This window comes from Halichondria panicea, chromosome 3, assembly GCF_963675165.1.
Source record: "Halichondria panicea chromosome 3, odHalPani1.1, whole genome shotgun sequence".
Lineage (NCBI taxonomy): Eukaryota > Metazoa > Porifera > Demospongiae > Suberitida > Halichondriidae > Halichondria > Halichondria panicea.
The window spans coordinates 4,584,406-4,599,573 of record NC_087379.1 but is presented as its reverse complement, the minus strand read 5'-3'; the positions used below and the strand labels follow the sequence as shown (position 1 = coordinate 4,599,573).

The 15,168-nt window shown below is 40.4% G+C and overlaps 1 protein-coding gene and 1 long non-coding RNA gene across 8 annotated transcripts in view; both read right to left on the bottom strand.

Annotated features, from left to right (window-relative positions):
• Window positions 1–13,301, bottom strand: part of LOC135333680 (uncharacterized) — a 35,724-nt gene extending 22,423 nt beyond the window's left edge. For 2 of the 7 annotated variants that reach the window (XR_010394020.1, XM_064528697.1), the window contains exons 1-6: window positions 13,126–13,301; window positions 9,791–9,889; window positions 6,649–6,747; window positions 4,795–4,893; window positions 4,198–4,296; window positions 3,799–3,897 (exon numbers count right to left, since the gene is read on the bottom strand). Coding sequence is in view for 6 of the 7 variants with exons in the window: in XM_064528697.1 (XP_064384767.1) it covers window positions 3,799–3,897; window positions 4,198–4,296; window positions 4,795–4,893; window positions 6,649–6,747; window positions 9,791–9,889; window positions 13,126–13,215 (585 nt within the window). In the remaining variant the exon portion in view is untranslated. The other 5 variants (XM_064528701.1, XM_064528699.1, XM_064528698.1 and 2 more) reach the window with 5 other exon arrangements.
• LOC135333816 (uncharacterized) lies at window positions 396–3,792 on the bottom strand. Its single transcript, XR_010394078.1, has 3 exons — window positions 1,288–3,792; window positions 606–692; window positions 396–445 (listed from the first exon to the last, which is right to left on the bottom strand). It is a non-coding gene; the product is annotated as an uncharacterized LOC135333816 (long non-coding RNA).
• Window positions 13,302–15,168: the final 1,867 nt, after the last annotated feature.

Genomic DNA, 15,168 nt, shown 5'->3' with positions numbered 1-15,168 from the left:
TGTATTCAGGACAGGATGTACGTGCTGTAACGGGCCTGTGGTTCCAGGATGTAAGCAGGCCGTGGGCGATTACATCTGCATACAGGCCCGTGGATTATTGGCTGTGTAATAACGAGCTCTTTTTTTCTCTTGCGTAAAAGCGCTCAGAACCCATTCACTACACACTGTGAACATTCAAAAATATACACAAAGGGAAGGGAAATACATTCTTGGTAGTTTTTCTTTTTTACCAGAAGCAGAAACAAAGAAATAAAATTATTATCATAAATGGCTGACAAATACTTCATGTATAGATACAGCAAAAGGCTAAAGATATTTTCAGCTCCAGGTCAGCTACAGTGAGCATACTCCAATGAACGTTGTGGAAGAGTTAGGAAGCTTGCTTTCTTGCATAATAGACGGCATTGAAAATGTGCCATTGTGGAAATTCACCAAAAGTTCGATTCTGAAAAAGAATTTATATGAATATCAGTACATCTATATCAAACAAATTCTTTACTTAATAGGGCAAGTGGAGTGTATGCCACCAGACAGTGAGGCTCTCCTCCCCCTAGAAAAGAGCTAGGGATATAATTGCTAGATATACACTGAGAAGTAATATTTACATTTTCTACATAGGTTGATGGTGTACCCAGGGAGACTGTCAACAAGCAAAGGCAGTCGCAGTCCTTCAAAGCGTCCTTCAACGCGACCTGAGAAAAAAATGAATGTTACTGAAATGGTGATGATGCCTCAGTGTAGGCAATGAAGCTACATGCAGTACCATTATTAATAAATACACTGTACATATAATTTCATTTTAGATGGATTCATTGGCCCTGGTGGATAATGCTTAATTTTACTTTATTCTCTCGTTATTCCCCTATTTTGCTACACACAAGTTGTACTAGCTTTCAAAGTAAGCAAACATAATCATAAGCATTATTTTGCAAACCCAACTAATTGCAATCCAAGAAATAATTATGATTAGCAGCCTACAATAATTATACAGAAACTCTTCGAGCTTCATTTATCATCGAGCAGCTGTAACAGTCGATCTACACACACACACACACACACACACACACACTACCGTATACCTTGCGCATGCCCAACTGAGGCATAATGACTGTACATATGAACGAACAAACTGCAAATAGAAAGGTCCTTCCCTACAGACTTTCAACTCTCCTCTTCGTTAAAAATAAAATGCAAATGTTAAAAAGCGAAAAAGCGTTCGCAGGTTGATAAAGTCACATTACATTATGCTAGACTACTAACTTTACTATAGACCTATGGACTACTTACTTGAGTTATTTATGTCCACATCTTCAACAATAGCATCAGTTTGTCAGATCCTCATGTTGGGCCAATGAATCTCTGGCAGCAAGACTGCGCTTAGCACTGTCAATTATACCTACAAAGACTTGCTTGGTATCTTCAGTCTCGAATTTTAGCTCCTGTGGAACCCCCAGTAGGCTTCTTTTGAGGTTGAGAACAGACTTCTTGAAATACTTTTGACAGCCATTTTTTGTTTTTAGTTTGTGTCTACTATCTTGTGAGAGAGCGGAAGAAGGCGTATCAAAAGAAGAATGTAAAAATGTAAAGAATGTGCATTATAACTGTCAAGGGCGTCTTTTTGCAAGACTCAAGAAAATTCATTGTTGCCATTTTGTCATTTTTTGGTTGCTTCCGGTCGGAGCTGCCCACAGCACACCTTTTTATAGTCAGCATGCTCGTTTAAGGTGACATATTTTCGCGTGTATTAATTCTGCTATTTCTGCGAATGAGAGTAAAATCGCAAAAATTAGTACTCGCAAATAATTGGCCGCCCTCTTGTTTAATGTATCCAGATCGACATTTCGCAAAAAATTATACCAGCAAATGTACAAAACTGTAAAAACACAAACAAATCTACCTGTGAAAATAATTATGTCATCGCCTTTTCAGAAGAGCAAAACTTGTCTATACAGTGTTGCTACTCTATAATATAGTAGTTAGCTCTGCACTGGCTACAAGAGTGAGAAGAGAGCTGCAAGGCTCTGCTGATGCAGCCATTGATTCTAGACTTGGACTTTGGCATCGATCCTTTTTAGCAACAATCATGGTCGATCATTCCGAGTTTTGCATGCAGCAAATTTAGTACAAACGTGTGCATCATGATACATGTATCATGTGTGTATTAGCATAGCTAGTAGCTTTATTACCCGAGGCGTTTGAGATAGATCTACATACAGTGCATCCAGCTCCATCATTGGTTGTGTGGTTTGCAGCTGTTGATGTCTTGATCTATTCGTTACTTTTGTGGTTTCTATAGTGTTCTATGGATACGGTCCACAATTTCAAACCAGCATACCAAGTTATATAGAGTTGCCTGTCAATGCACATTGCCAGGAGTACATCGCTATAGGCACGAACAACAAACAATATAGGGTGTGGTGACCGGAAGTTGGCGTGGCCTCAAATTTTTCCCTGAAAAGTACACCTGAAAACCAGTAAATCATGAATTATAGGCACTGTGAACATATATAAGACTCATGAAGGATAGCCAGGATATCTAAACCATCAAACAATTGTCTTATAAAGTCTGAGACCTTAACTGTTTAAGGTTAGTGTTTTATTACTTTAACCGATTACCCACTACAACAATAATTATTTACTGTTGTTCTTATTAATCCCCCCAAACCCACGACCCACCACCTCATGTTTTCATAATTTTTGGGATATATTGTAGCTTATTCATTCACCTATACACAATGGTATCAGCACCATTTCTTAACCAATCAAAAGATATCAAGTACAGCCACTCACATAATTTATTTGTGGTAATCTACTCTCTAAACTGGATGCACTGTACATGTATTTGCAGCTGAAGTGATCCCACGGTGCTTTCATTTTCACATGTTTTGGTGTTTCCCCTGGGCAACGTTTTTCTAGTCGGGTACTATAGGTACAAATGACAGCAACTGAGGTATAGGTATACCGTACCCTCGCGAAAATATACCCATCTTGAATAAACGCCCATCCCCTCTTTTGCTTCGAAGTTCTTGCACGACGGTATTTTCACTCGATTATAAGCCCACCCAGAATGAAGAGTTGAGCATGCGCAGTAGCTGAATGCCACATGTTTACTAAAATTAATAGTGAAGTTTTAGGTAGTAGCTAGTAGGAGTCTTAGACTATACTCCTTGCTGGACCAAGATTAGACATATAACTTTCTCTGTAAGGATCTGTTTGCCCTTGAAGATGTATATGCAGGGAACAAGTAGTCCTACAAGATTACATACATGCAGGGAAAAGAAAACACAAAGTCCAAGAAAGTTATCACACAGGCCAATTTTGCACGTTGCCTTGCCTTGGTTTTCTGAAACAAAGTACCTGATAGCTGCTCTGTAGGAGTATGACCTACCATCCTCCTTTGGGAAGTTTATGCTGCATCTGACATCGACACAAGCAACGAACAGAGTCAGAGTCCACTTATTCATGTTCATTCTCTTGTCATGCTTTAATCATACTCATGCATTAATTTATAACATTGTTGTTGTCAATGAAATGTTCTTACTAAAATGAAAATACAATAAAGAATTGTCATAGGCAAAGTATAAGCTTAAACCTCGATTTGAGGCCGCGAGTGGGCGTATATTTAAATAAAAACTCGCCATTCGCGATTAAACGCCCAGTCCCCTAATAAGCCTAAACTTCTTGCAGAAAAGGGTGGGTGTATTTTCGCAAGGGTACGGTACAGTACATGTAAAGCTGTTCATTATGTATATGCAACTATGTACATGTACATGTACCATATAAAGTATCTGTGCTCACTTTATTAGTGCTGATAATTGAAGCGCCTGACGAGAGAAGCTCTTTAACAGTATCTTCCTGTCCATTGTAAGCTGCCAACATGAGTGGAGTGTACCCATCCTGCAAGAGTGGAGACAGTGACAACCCAGTATGAATGCAATCAGGAGTGTATGACTCCTGATGCAATACAGACATTCACTGCTCCAAGAGCAAACACAAGAGTCATTCAAATGCCTTGTAGGGTGTACATGCATGGAAAACAAAATCCAATGTACCCTATAGTGCCCTAAAGCCCATGCATCCTCCAACCTATATGTGGATCATTTTCAAGCATGAAATGCATGAAAATGCCGGCTACATGCATGCAAATAATTTTAGTGATGATTACGAATATGCTGCCTGTTAGTATCAGATACTCACCTTGTCAGCCAGGTCTAATATGGCTTCTGAGGAGAGCAGCTCTCTAACACAGCCAGTGTGACCTCCACTGGCTGCCCCCCAGAGTGGAGTCCACCCACGCTACAAGAGTGAGAGCATACCGTAACTTTTAACAAGACATTTGTGCACACGATAGACCGTAATTGAACGGGATTTGCAGCAACTATCCATGATGCACTATGTTATTAGACTATACATTATTTTAACTAAAAGATTTTACTCGTCCAGTTAATTGGTCAATTGGTCAATATAGACACAAAATTAGCAAAGGTAAGTAGGCAAACATAATGCTAGCAGTGTTTCTTAAAAGGGGCACACATGCACCAGGGCTTTATACTACGTAAAACGAAATGTAAATAATCACGTAAATTACTTCTGTTTCCAACCCCTTTCCTTTATAAATAGACAACATACACCCCTCTGGACTGGTGAGTCAGTTTAAGACATTAAAATGCACAGGAGGAATGCAGCACACGAAGTAAAGTGTATGGTGCTCAGTACTCATAAATTACTGGCTATCATAGCAAATGATGTGATGGTATACTGCCTATAATTATAAATACACAATCAGATACTCACCTCACCAGCTAGGTTCACCATGGCTCCTTTGGAGAGCAGCACTCTAACACAGTCTGTGTGACCATTCCTGGCTGCCCAGCAGAGTGGAGTATACCCAAGCTACAAGAGTGCATGAGAGCATTTGTCATAAATCTAAAGGAAGAGGATTGGCAACGAACATAATGCAACTATTTGTGTTATTATAACTTTTTGCAGCGTCCATCAGGGGCGTAGCCAGGACTTTAGGGAAGGGGGTGCTAAAAGAGGGCACGAAGCGCCGAAATTTGGTTGACCAGAAACCACACCTCTTATTGGTGACGTTATATGCATAGTTGGGCGTGGCCCAATACATGGAGAAGCCTACATACTTAGCAAAGCCTCCTTTGCAGGCTCCTTTGTCCATCTCAATTGGGGGCCTTACAGGCACAGACTCATGATAATCTCAGGATAACATTATCAAAGAAACAAGGGGCTGCAACTGTGCAAGCCTGAAGGGGCATACATATGGAGGTCAGTATTGGCAAGTCTCTCAAGGCCCTTGGATGTCTGATGATGAGTGCAGTCCTCTATGCACTGTACAAGGCAGCTAGCTAGCTCATAGATATAAAAGGAAGTTAGCTGAACGTTAATTATTATCTTGAGCTCCACCCATGCATACAGCCTGCATGCAATTATGCAAGAAGTGAATAGCTGAACCCTATGTGACCTTCCATGCAGTTTGCAAAACCAGCATGCAATCAAAATGTTTATATCTTTCATAACGCGAGTCCAGCTACTAACTAAAAACTACTCTCTTAGGTGAATAGCTAAAATAGCTAGTTCAATATGCAGCTAACAAGCTAAATCTGGAGTGCTGAGCTCAACTGGATCTTCAAGTAAGCTTTAATATAGATGTAGTAGAGTCAGGCAGGGGGGGGTGCTCAAGTACCCAAAGCACCTCCCCTGCCTACGCCCCTGTCCATGAAAGCACCGCGAGTGCAAAATGCCTCGGTAAATGTGTCAAAGCTACATATACATGCTATAATCCACACATGATATCATGATAAACATTTTTACAAGCAGGTATAATCACGAGAAAAACTCGAAATGATCGACCATGATTGTTGCTAAAAAGGTTGCCAAAGTCCAAAGTATAAAATTAATGGCTGCTGCATCAGTCGAGCATACAGCCTTTCAGCTCTTTTCACTCTTGCGGCTACCAATAGCTAGCGTTCTAGTGCAGAGCTAACTAGTACAGTGCAACACTCCCTGCATGCATGGACAAGTTTTGCTACTCGATCACTATTCTGAAAAGGCATTCCAAGTAAGCAAACTTGGCATAACTCGAGAACGAAGCATTATTTTGCAAATCAACGAATTAAAATAACGTATTTAGAGGCTTTTACTTGATCCGTGAGCAGCTGTAGCAGTCCGCACGCATGCGCACGCACGCACACACACACACACGCACGCACACACACACACACACACACACTGAGGCATAGAATGATCATACATGTATTAACTTCCTGTTATTAAAGAAATTGTGGGTGTGTTTTCACATTCAATATCATTGCGAATTGAAGCCTGAGAAACTACAAATTGACGTTGTTTGTGATGCTGAGTTTTAAAAGAACAAGTAATGGTAATTAATTTCTGGCTATCAAACTAGTAAATCATGTCAATGTTAATGCCTGGGATCTCATAGCAACCACCCACAACCATCACTAGCAATAATGTGTTGGTTACGAACATTTTACTTACGCTTTAAAAATGAAGTGTGCTGTTGCCACTAAAATATCGTGTATTGCACACTTTTAACCAACATTTTAGTGTGCTCAGCATATTTTATTTTTTACAGTGTATAGACACATCAGTTTAGTATCAGATACTCACCTTGTCAGCCAGGTCCACCACAGCTCCTGAGGAGAGCAGCTCTTTAACACTTTCAGTATGACCTCTCCTGGCTGCCACCAAGAGTGGAGTCCACCCATCCTACAAGAGTGAGAGAGCATACAGTAACTTTTGACAACTATCCATGATGTGCTACGTTATTAGAACGCACAAGCCTCAAAAAGTAATCTAGACAATTTATCAGCCTAGTTGGTCAACATAGAGTAGGCAAAACATAATAATTATGGCTAGGCGGCACAAACCAAGTGCACCAAGGAATGGGCTCTAGTTATACTATCGAACTAAAAACATTTAACATTTGCAATGTGAAAATTAAACGTTGCTAGGATTGGCCAGGAAAAGCACGAAAAAGCGTAGAAACAAGAAATTTGGTGAGTGCATAACTCCAATCCGTTACAACGTCATTCACATGTGCAAATGTTTTTGTAGTTTCTTGGTATTCGTTCTCTCATACTATTTGGTCTAGGGGATATTTTGTATGACCATGATGATGCTGATAATGTTCCCTAATACAGTGTTAGCACAGGCATACAATCCACGCGTGGTGACATAGAAGTGATGATGTGGATGGAAGCTTGAAACACATGCAGTCTCCTAATTACAATTCCTACAATTATTATTATTCGTGCTATAATGTATAAATCTATCAACACTAACTGTACATGTTCATGACGTTGTAATGGATGGAGTTATGCACTTGGCGAATTTCTTGTTTCTACGCTTTTTCGTGCTTTTCCTGGCCAATCCTAGCAACGTTTCCCAGTGCAAATGTTTTTTAGTTTGATTCCCTTTCTTTTTTTAGTACAGAAGTATTATACGTTTCACAAAATTAATGTCAGAAACAGAGAAGTTCAAGAAGAGATGATAGGAGACTGGAATAAACACATAACTATTATATCTATGCATTATTATGTGATAAAATGACAGCCATGTTTAACCCTTTCCCCGTTGAAGCCGTCATATGACGGCCACTCTAGTGGTCATTTTCAAAAATTCGCTGTACACGCTGTGTTGAAGCTATGAGCACACTGTAGGTACCAGCACATGCACATTGAGCTGCTCTTTCACATAGTATCTTTAATATGCTGCCTTGAGGTACGCTTTGTACAGTAATGTCGAAAGAAAAGTGACAGTTTCAACATCTCCGTAGTACGAGGTTCTAGAGCAGCTAGACAGTGAGGATATCGATGCTTATGGCCTTGTTGAGTGAGAGGACAGTGACTGGGATCATAGCTAGATATAAGAAGCTACCTCAAGCTAGAAAATATAGAGCCTGAAGGCCTGAGGAAGAAGCTCTTGCGATGGACCAACTTCTTGGATCTGGTACGTCTAGAGTAGCATCTGTAGTCTTGATAGCTTCAGTATAACTGTATGTAGGCTAGTTAGTACAGCAGTGGACGTCGGTAAGAAAAGTGGAGCTGAGAAGTGATCCGCCTCGTGAAAGCTAACACAATTCTGAAAAAACCGCCCATGGTCCGAGTTGTAGTCGACTAGATGCTAGTATACAATGATAAAATGCTTTTCAAGAAAGAAAGGCTAAATAAGCTATCTATCCTGTCTGTTTCTTGATGTGGCCTTTCCCTGCAGAGATAGAGTAGTTTGAACACGAATGAAAATTTGTGCAATAATTGACAGTGGAACCTTCTTTAATGACCATCTCCGAAGAGCAACCACATGCTATAAATTATAACGGCCAAGAGCTCAGTTGAAACTATATACAATGACTTCAATGTAAAGCAACCTCTCAGGAGCAGCCGCCTCTCTACTCCGTATAACAAGCAGCTTTAGCAATGGAAAATAACCTCCAAGAACGGACAGCCACACCCAGAATTAGCAGAAAATTATTGCTGAGATAGCATTATTTTGCACAATCGTGAAAACCTAGCCGTAGCTTGTCCCTACAGCCTTTTCAAAGCTTGCATAAGCTAAAGAAGCAGCTGCAAAGCTCCAAGATTCATTTGCAGCAAGAAATTACTCATAGAGCATATATTATAGCTGGCAATCGAAACCTCCGAAGGAAGACCACCTCTCTATAACGGCGAAACTGCCAATCCTATGTACAACCTACTGGTTGTACCAATTCACAAATGTAAATGCCATTTCCCTATTTCCTTTACTTTATCTTATGCAGTCACGATTGGTGTGTCACTTTAAAATGCATAGGGGAATGTAATCAGAACACGTACCTACAACTGTACATGCATGTAGTGCCTATACTTATCAGAATTAAAGCTGGTGCGCATGGTGCTCAGTGTTCAGAAAATATAGAAAATGCTGGCCACATCAATGATTGCAGTACGTTACACTAGTAAATCGTAGAAATCTCATAGGAACCACTCACAACCATAGCCGCCCCGTTTACACAAGCGAGTCCAATCCGGATCGAATTTGGGTCAGATTATTCTAAGTAGTGGGCATAGTAAAACGACCACTAACTACTACTACAGTAGAACCTTGCTAATCCGGACCCCTTTAGTCCGAAACCTCGCAAATCCGGACAAAATGGTAAACTGAAAGGAGGAGGGGCTGTCAGTAGAATAGACTACTACGCATGTGCAATCTAACTTTGCTTTGCTGAACCAGCAATAATTTAAACTGCTCAACCTCGCCCAAAACAATGGCCACAGCAAAGAAAACGAAGAGAGAGCTCACGAGACTCACTCTTTTGGAGAGAAAGTTGAGCTAAAATAGTATTCTAGCTAGCAGTTTCCCCTCTGGCCACAGTAATATCATAATACAAGTCTTTGTTAATGATATTCATAAATCAATTAATGACATCCGTTAATCCGGAAATTTCATGTATTCGGATGGGGTCTGGTCCGGCTCTATTCGGATTAGCGAGGTTCTACTGTATACAGGCTTTACTCTAGGAACACACACAAACATGTAAACACTTAGCGCTTTGTGTTTACTCACAGCTAAACCGCTTCTGACCCAGTCCAACTCACCTCCAGAGGTGGGTTGGACAATCCGGATTAGGCTTACACGAATGTGGATAGGTTTAATCCGGATTCCAACCTGGATTAGAGGCCTCGTATAAACGGGGCTCATCAATAGCAAATGATGTGATGGTCACGAATGTGCTGCCTACATATAGACACATAAGTTTAGTATCAGAACTCACATTGTCAGCCTTGTCCAATACGGCTCTTGAGGAGAACAGCTCTTTAACACAGTCAGTGTGACCTCCATTGGCTGCCAACAAGAGTGGAGTCCACCCACCCTACAAGAGTGATTGAGAGCATACAGTAACTTAAACAACACATTGTGTAATAGACTATACAAAAAAAGGAAGGACATTGGCTACGCACTAAGGTGGCGGGTATTAATTGAGCAGAATGTGCTGAACAATGAAATAGTAGAAAATTGACTCGTGAAAATTACCGTATTTACTTGAAAGTAAATACGGTAATTTTCACGAGTCAATTTTCGTTTAATCAAGATTAAACGCCCATGGTAAAAGCTCTGTCTTTGTCAATAAACGCCCATCTTAAATGAAAGCACCACAGGTGCTGATGCCTCGGTGGAGGTGCCAAAGCTACATAACATAAAGCTACTAAGCTAGCTTTTATACACACATTATTATAATTATCATGATGAACATTTTTATGGCTGTATAGTGCGTCATGCCATCGATGTACCGTATTATGTTTTAATTTATCGGACAGCAAAAAATATGGAAATTGTCCGGGTATAATTGGAACAAATTTTTATAGAGCGTGCGAAGCGTTAGCCAGGGAAACTCAAAGAGTGGGTAATGATCGCCGATGATTGTTGTTAAAAACGATCAATGCCAAAAAAGTTAAAGTCTAAAATTAATGGCTGCAAGTCAGCAGAGCCTTGCAGCTCTCTTCTCACTCTTGCAGCTACCAATAGCTAGCATTCTAGTGCAGAGCTAACTACTAAGTAGAGTAGCAACACTCGGTAAACAAGCTTGGCTACGTGCTCTTCTGAAAAGGCTGCAACGGCATTCCAAGTAAGCAAAACTAGGCATAACTCGAAAACGAAGCATTATTTTGCAAATCCACGAATTAAAACCCAAGAAAACATGACTAGAAGTCTATAGAAACTCTTACTTACACTTCATTGATCCTTGTGCAGCTGTAGCAGTCTACACAGACAGACACACAGACAAACACACTACCGTGTATACCTCGCTTGTGCATGCGCACCGAGGCATAATAATCGCCCATTCGTGGCACTATGGGTGGAGCTGAATTAGCACGTGGAACCAGTTACAAGATTGGCAGAATAGAATAATGGCAGCATAGAATAATGGCAGCATAGAATAATAGCAGCATAGAATAATAGGATACTATTCAGTTATGATGGCAGAGAGGACACAGAGGGAGAAACACCACTCCTACGACTTAAGATTTAAGCTGAGAGCTGTGGCAGCATAGATTGAATAGGGAGAGGGATTGGAAACGGAAGTTACCTCGAATTATATCCGCGTTACGCCAGGGTTTAATCGAGGCTGTGTATCTAACGTTGGTAACATCTTGTCTGCTAGATTATACTACATTCTTGCACTTCCAACTGACACTTGAGACCATATGGGACACAGTACACCGATTAGTTGCACAGTTTTAGCTATATTAGAAGCATTCAAGGTACATAAAGATCTCATAGCGTGTTTTGTACCTCTAGCTCTCTTCACAAAAGTATTTTTTCTTTTTCAACTGATGCTCACCATTAGGGGGCATGAGAATGACATGTTAGGGGGGCTCTGAATATCTTGTAGTGATCATAATGCATGAAACTTTGTTTCCCTTGTGTTGAGCAACCGTAACACGGATTGACATCAAAGGCTCTCCAGTGCCATGCTGCAAATTCAATGTAAAATGTCACATGACGCTACTTCCGTTTCCAATCCCTCTCCGTATTCAATCTATGGTGGCAGCAGCCAAAAAGAGCATAATAACTGCTGATGAGCAAGAGTTTGAACAATAAACGCCCGTTTCGAATAAGCGCCCATCTTGTTTAAACTCCCCCTCTACAGATATTGCTAGGAAATAAACACCCGGGCATTTAAGCAAGTAAATACAGTATGTCATGCATCTAGGTACATAACACTAACTGTAACGGTATAAACCCTAACCCTTCAGCAAGTTATAGTTCGTAGCAACAGATTAAAATCCACACACAAACCCAATAACAGTCCAATCTGAGTAAGTTTCCATGGAATTCTTGTCCACAGTTATTCTAGTGACAGAGCACATGCATAGGCCTTGCCCAATTATGCGCAAAATTTAGCCTATTAGTCTAGTCTCCAAGTCTCATGCTATTGTCTCCAATTAATCTTTAAGTATTACCAAGGGCGTATAAAAGAAGAGAGGGCATGCAACTCCACTATCAGTACACGTAGCTAACAGAGTTCAAACGTGGGTGGAGGAATGTGTGCATTTGCATAAAAATAGAAATTTCTATTTTTAGCATTTCATGCACAGTCATGCATATTCATCCACCCACGTTTGAACTCTGCTCATATAGGAGTTGCATGCCCTCTCTTCTTTTATACACCCTTGGTATTACCCATTAGTCTCAAAATCATCAACGAGAATTATACTGCAACATCACAGACGCTCTATAACATCACAGATGCTTCTATATAATCTTCTAAAGAAGTATTACATTGTATTGTTGTATTGTTACATTGTTGTATTGGTGAAAGAAATCTGTCAACTGATCTAGTAGTACTACTAGCACCTTCCATACGTATATACTCAGTCTAGCCACGACCATGTGATCAGAAGTACGTGTAAAGGTTAACTATTAGCATTACTCATGCTATTGAGCTTCAATAAATACTTTCTACGGTAAAAATTGCCTAATAGGCTAATGTTTTTTGCCTATTAGGCTGCTCAATGCTCCACTGCACCTATTAGTCTCAAAATTATGCTAGCATAATTGGGCAAGGCCTACACATGCATCAACTATCTATCACCACACATGCATCAACTATCTATCACCACATCAGTGGCGGATCCAGAATTTGAAAGGAAGGTTCCAAAACAGTTAAAAAAAAAAGGTCATCACTTTTCCTAAGCAATGAGCATGCGCATTAGAGAGCCCTGCCCTCACATCAATTGCATGACATCAGCCTAGTACATGTAACTACAGATCACGATCATTCAAGATGAGTTGCTAGCTTGGTAAGTTAATCTCCAGTGTGAAAGGGGGGGTTCCATGGAACCTGTCTGGATCCGCCACTGCACATGGTACTGAAGTGGTTTGCTCCCTCATTATTGATAATCAGATTTTATGTAGCCTGAAATACGGCTGTACGGTGACTTATTTAGGAAGTAGATTTGGGGACAAAAGCAACATCGTACATTCGTTAAATTAAGAGCACGACACTATGCTAGCAAAAGTTGGGGACTTTCGTATCTTCACTGAAGCCTTTTAATAGGTCATTTCTACACTATGTACTAGTACAGTACCCACAAACCAGCTTACCTCATCCACACTGTTGACATCACCTCCCCTCCTGATGGAATCACACACATCATTCAAGTTACCATCACAGGCAGCATTGTGTATGTCCATTTTCAGTGCAGTTGAGACCCTTGCTTGATATTCATTAGCCTACCTTGGCCACGCTTAGCCCTAGCCCTGCGCTTGTAGGGCCACTGAACAGGAAGAACCCGAAACGAAACCAAATGTGTGTGGCTATTGCGGGTTGTCGGTTGAGCGCAGTGCAGCAAAAATATACGACGTGGGCGGGGAGTGGGCGAATAATTATTGCTCAATCAAAGGCTAATTGCTAGCCTCGACTCCAGCCCCTTGAATAGTCTGGTACCGTATAGCTGGTAATTTTCATGGGGCAAAATATTCGTGGTTTTCGTGGTTGGAGGTCTGACCACGAATATTTTACCCACGAACGAAGCGACCTTGCCTACCTCTTTACCTACAATCCAAGCAGAAACCACGAAAACATTATCCACGAAATGTCTCAATATTGCTGAACCACGAATATTTGTCCCCCGAAAATTACCCGCTTTACGGTATTTACTGTTGGTGCGTGGGTGGACAATAATAATAATAATAATAATAATAATTATCATTGAACACATAGGTGTACATATTATAGTACATGTATAATTATAGTAATAGTATAGAACTATAGTACAATAATAGTTAGTCCAACTTAAAGTCAATTGCAGCAGATAGAGTTAATTATCATTGATGTATCTTCACACGAGTTGAAAGAAATGCGGCCAAGCCTGACATCCTGAACAAAGTCCGCACAAACCATGTCGTCACTGCTATAAACTTTAATAAAATTCCTTTTGATCAGGTTGTTAGCCCCGACTGCTGTGAATGCATGGCTAGACGCCCATGAGAAAACTGATCTAATGAGGGTGGATTTAGATGCTAAAGCACGTGAAATGAAGTTCGAAAAAATATCTGATAGTCTATTAAACAAACTCTGAACTCCAGCAACACAGTGGAGAATTCTTGTGTGACATTGACGAGGCAATCTCCAAATTTTCCTCAAAATATTGTTAAAAGCGGTTTCAAGAGCACGAATTTTCTTATTGTCAATTCTCCACAAAACACAACCATATAGTGAAAGGCAGTGGGTCACAATTAGCTTAGTTTTCACTCTCATATCACACCCACTAAATGTATGGAGCAGGTAGTTAGCTTTCCTGCACATAGCGGAAGTTACTTGTGCAATATCAAATTCGTCATCCAACTTGCGATGAAGGGTGTGGCCAAGGTGGGTCACTATGTCTGTAAATTGAAGAGCAACTCCATTGAACCTGAATACTCCGTTAGGTAGTGTCATCGGACGATTGCTGAAACAAATAAGCTGAGTTTTGTGGCATTAAAAGTTATATCGAATTCAGAGGCAAATGCTTCACATTCTTTCGATAAGATACGCATGGCAGATGGTGAGGGGGCCAGAAGGGCTATATCGTCAGCATAACCAAGTGCACAGACAGAGCTAGTGCCCACCAAGTTGGCAACCAATTCCAAGTCGAGATAGTCTTTGCAGGAGCTCGTCAATATAAACCGTGAAAAGGATTGGAGAGAGAACACCACCCTGACGTACACCATTCGAAACATTAAAAGATGCTGAAATATCTGCATTCCAGCGAACAACTAGTTCTTGGTCCCTGTACCATGAGAAGAGAAATCGCAGTACTGTGGGAGGAAGGTTCCTATCAATGAGCATCTTAAACAGGGTAGTATGGTTAACTCTATCAAAAGCTTTGCTGGCATCTAAAAAACATCCAGTATTGCCTTGCAGATACTTAGAGACAACATTCTTCAGAACATTCCTGTGTGTAGTATCGCAATTAGTATTTTATCTCATTGAACGTTAAAACAGTATTTTATCTTATTGTGATAAAGAACAGAAAAAAGATAAAGGAGAGGCTACCTCTCTGTATATACTGTAGACAATCTGTAGGTAGCCTCTCCTTTATCTTTTTTCTGTTCTTTATCACAATAAGATAAAATACTGTTTTAACGTTCAATGAGATAAAATAC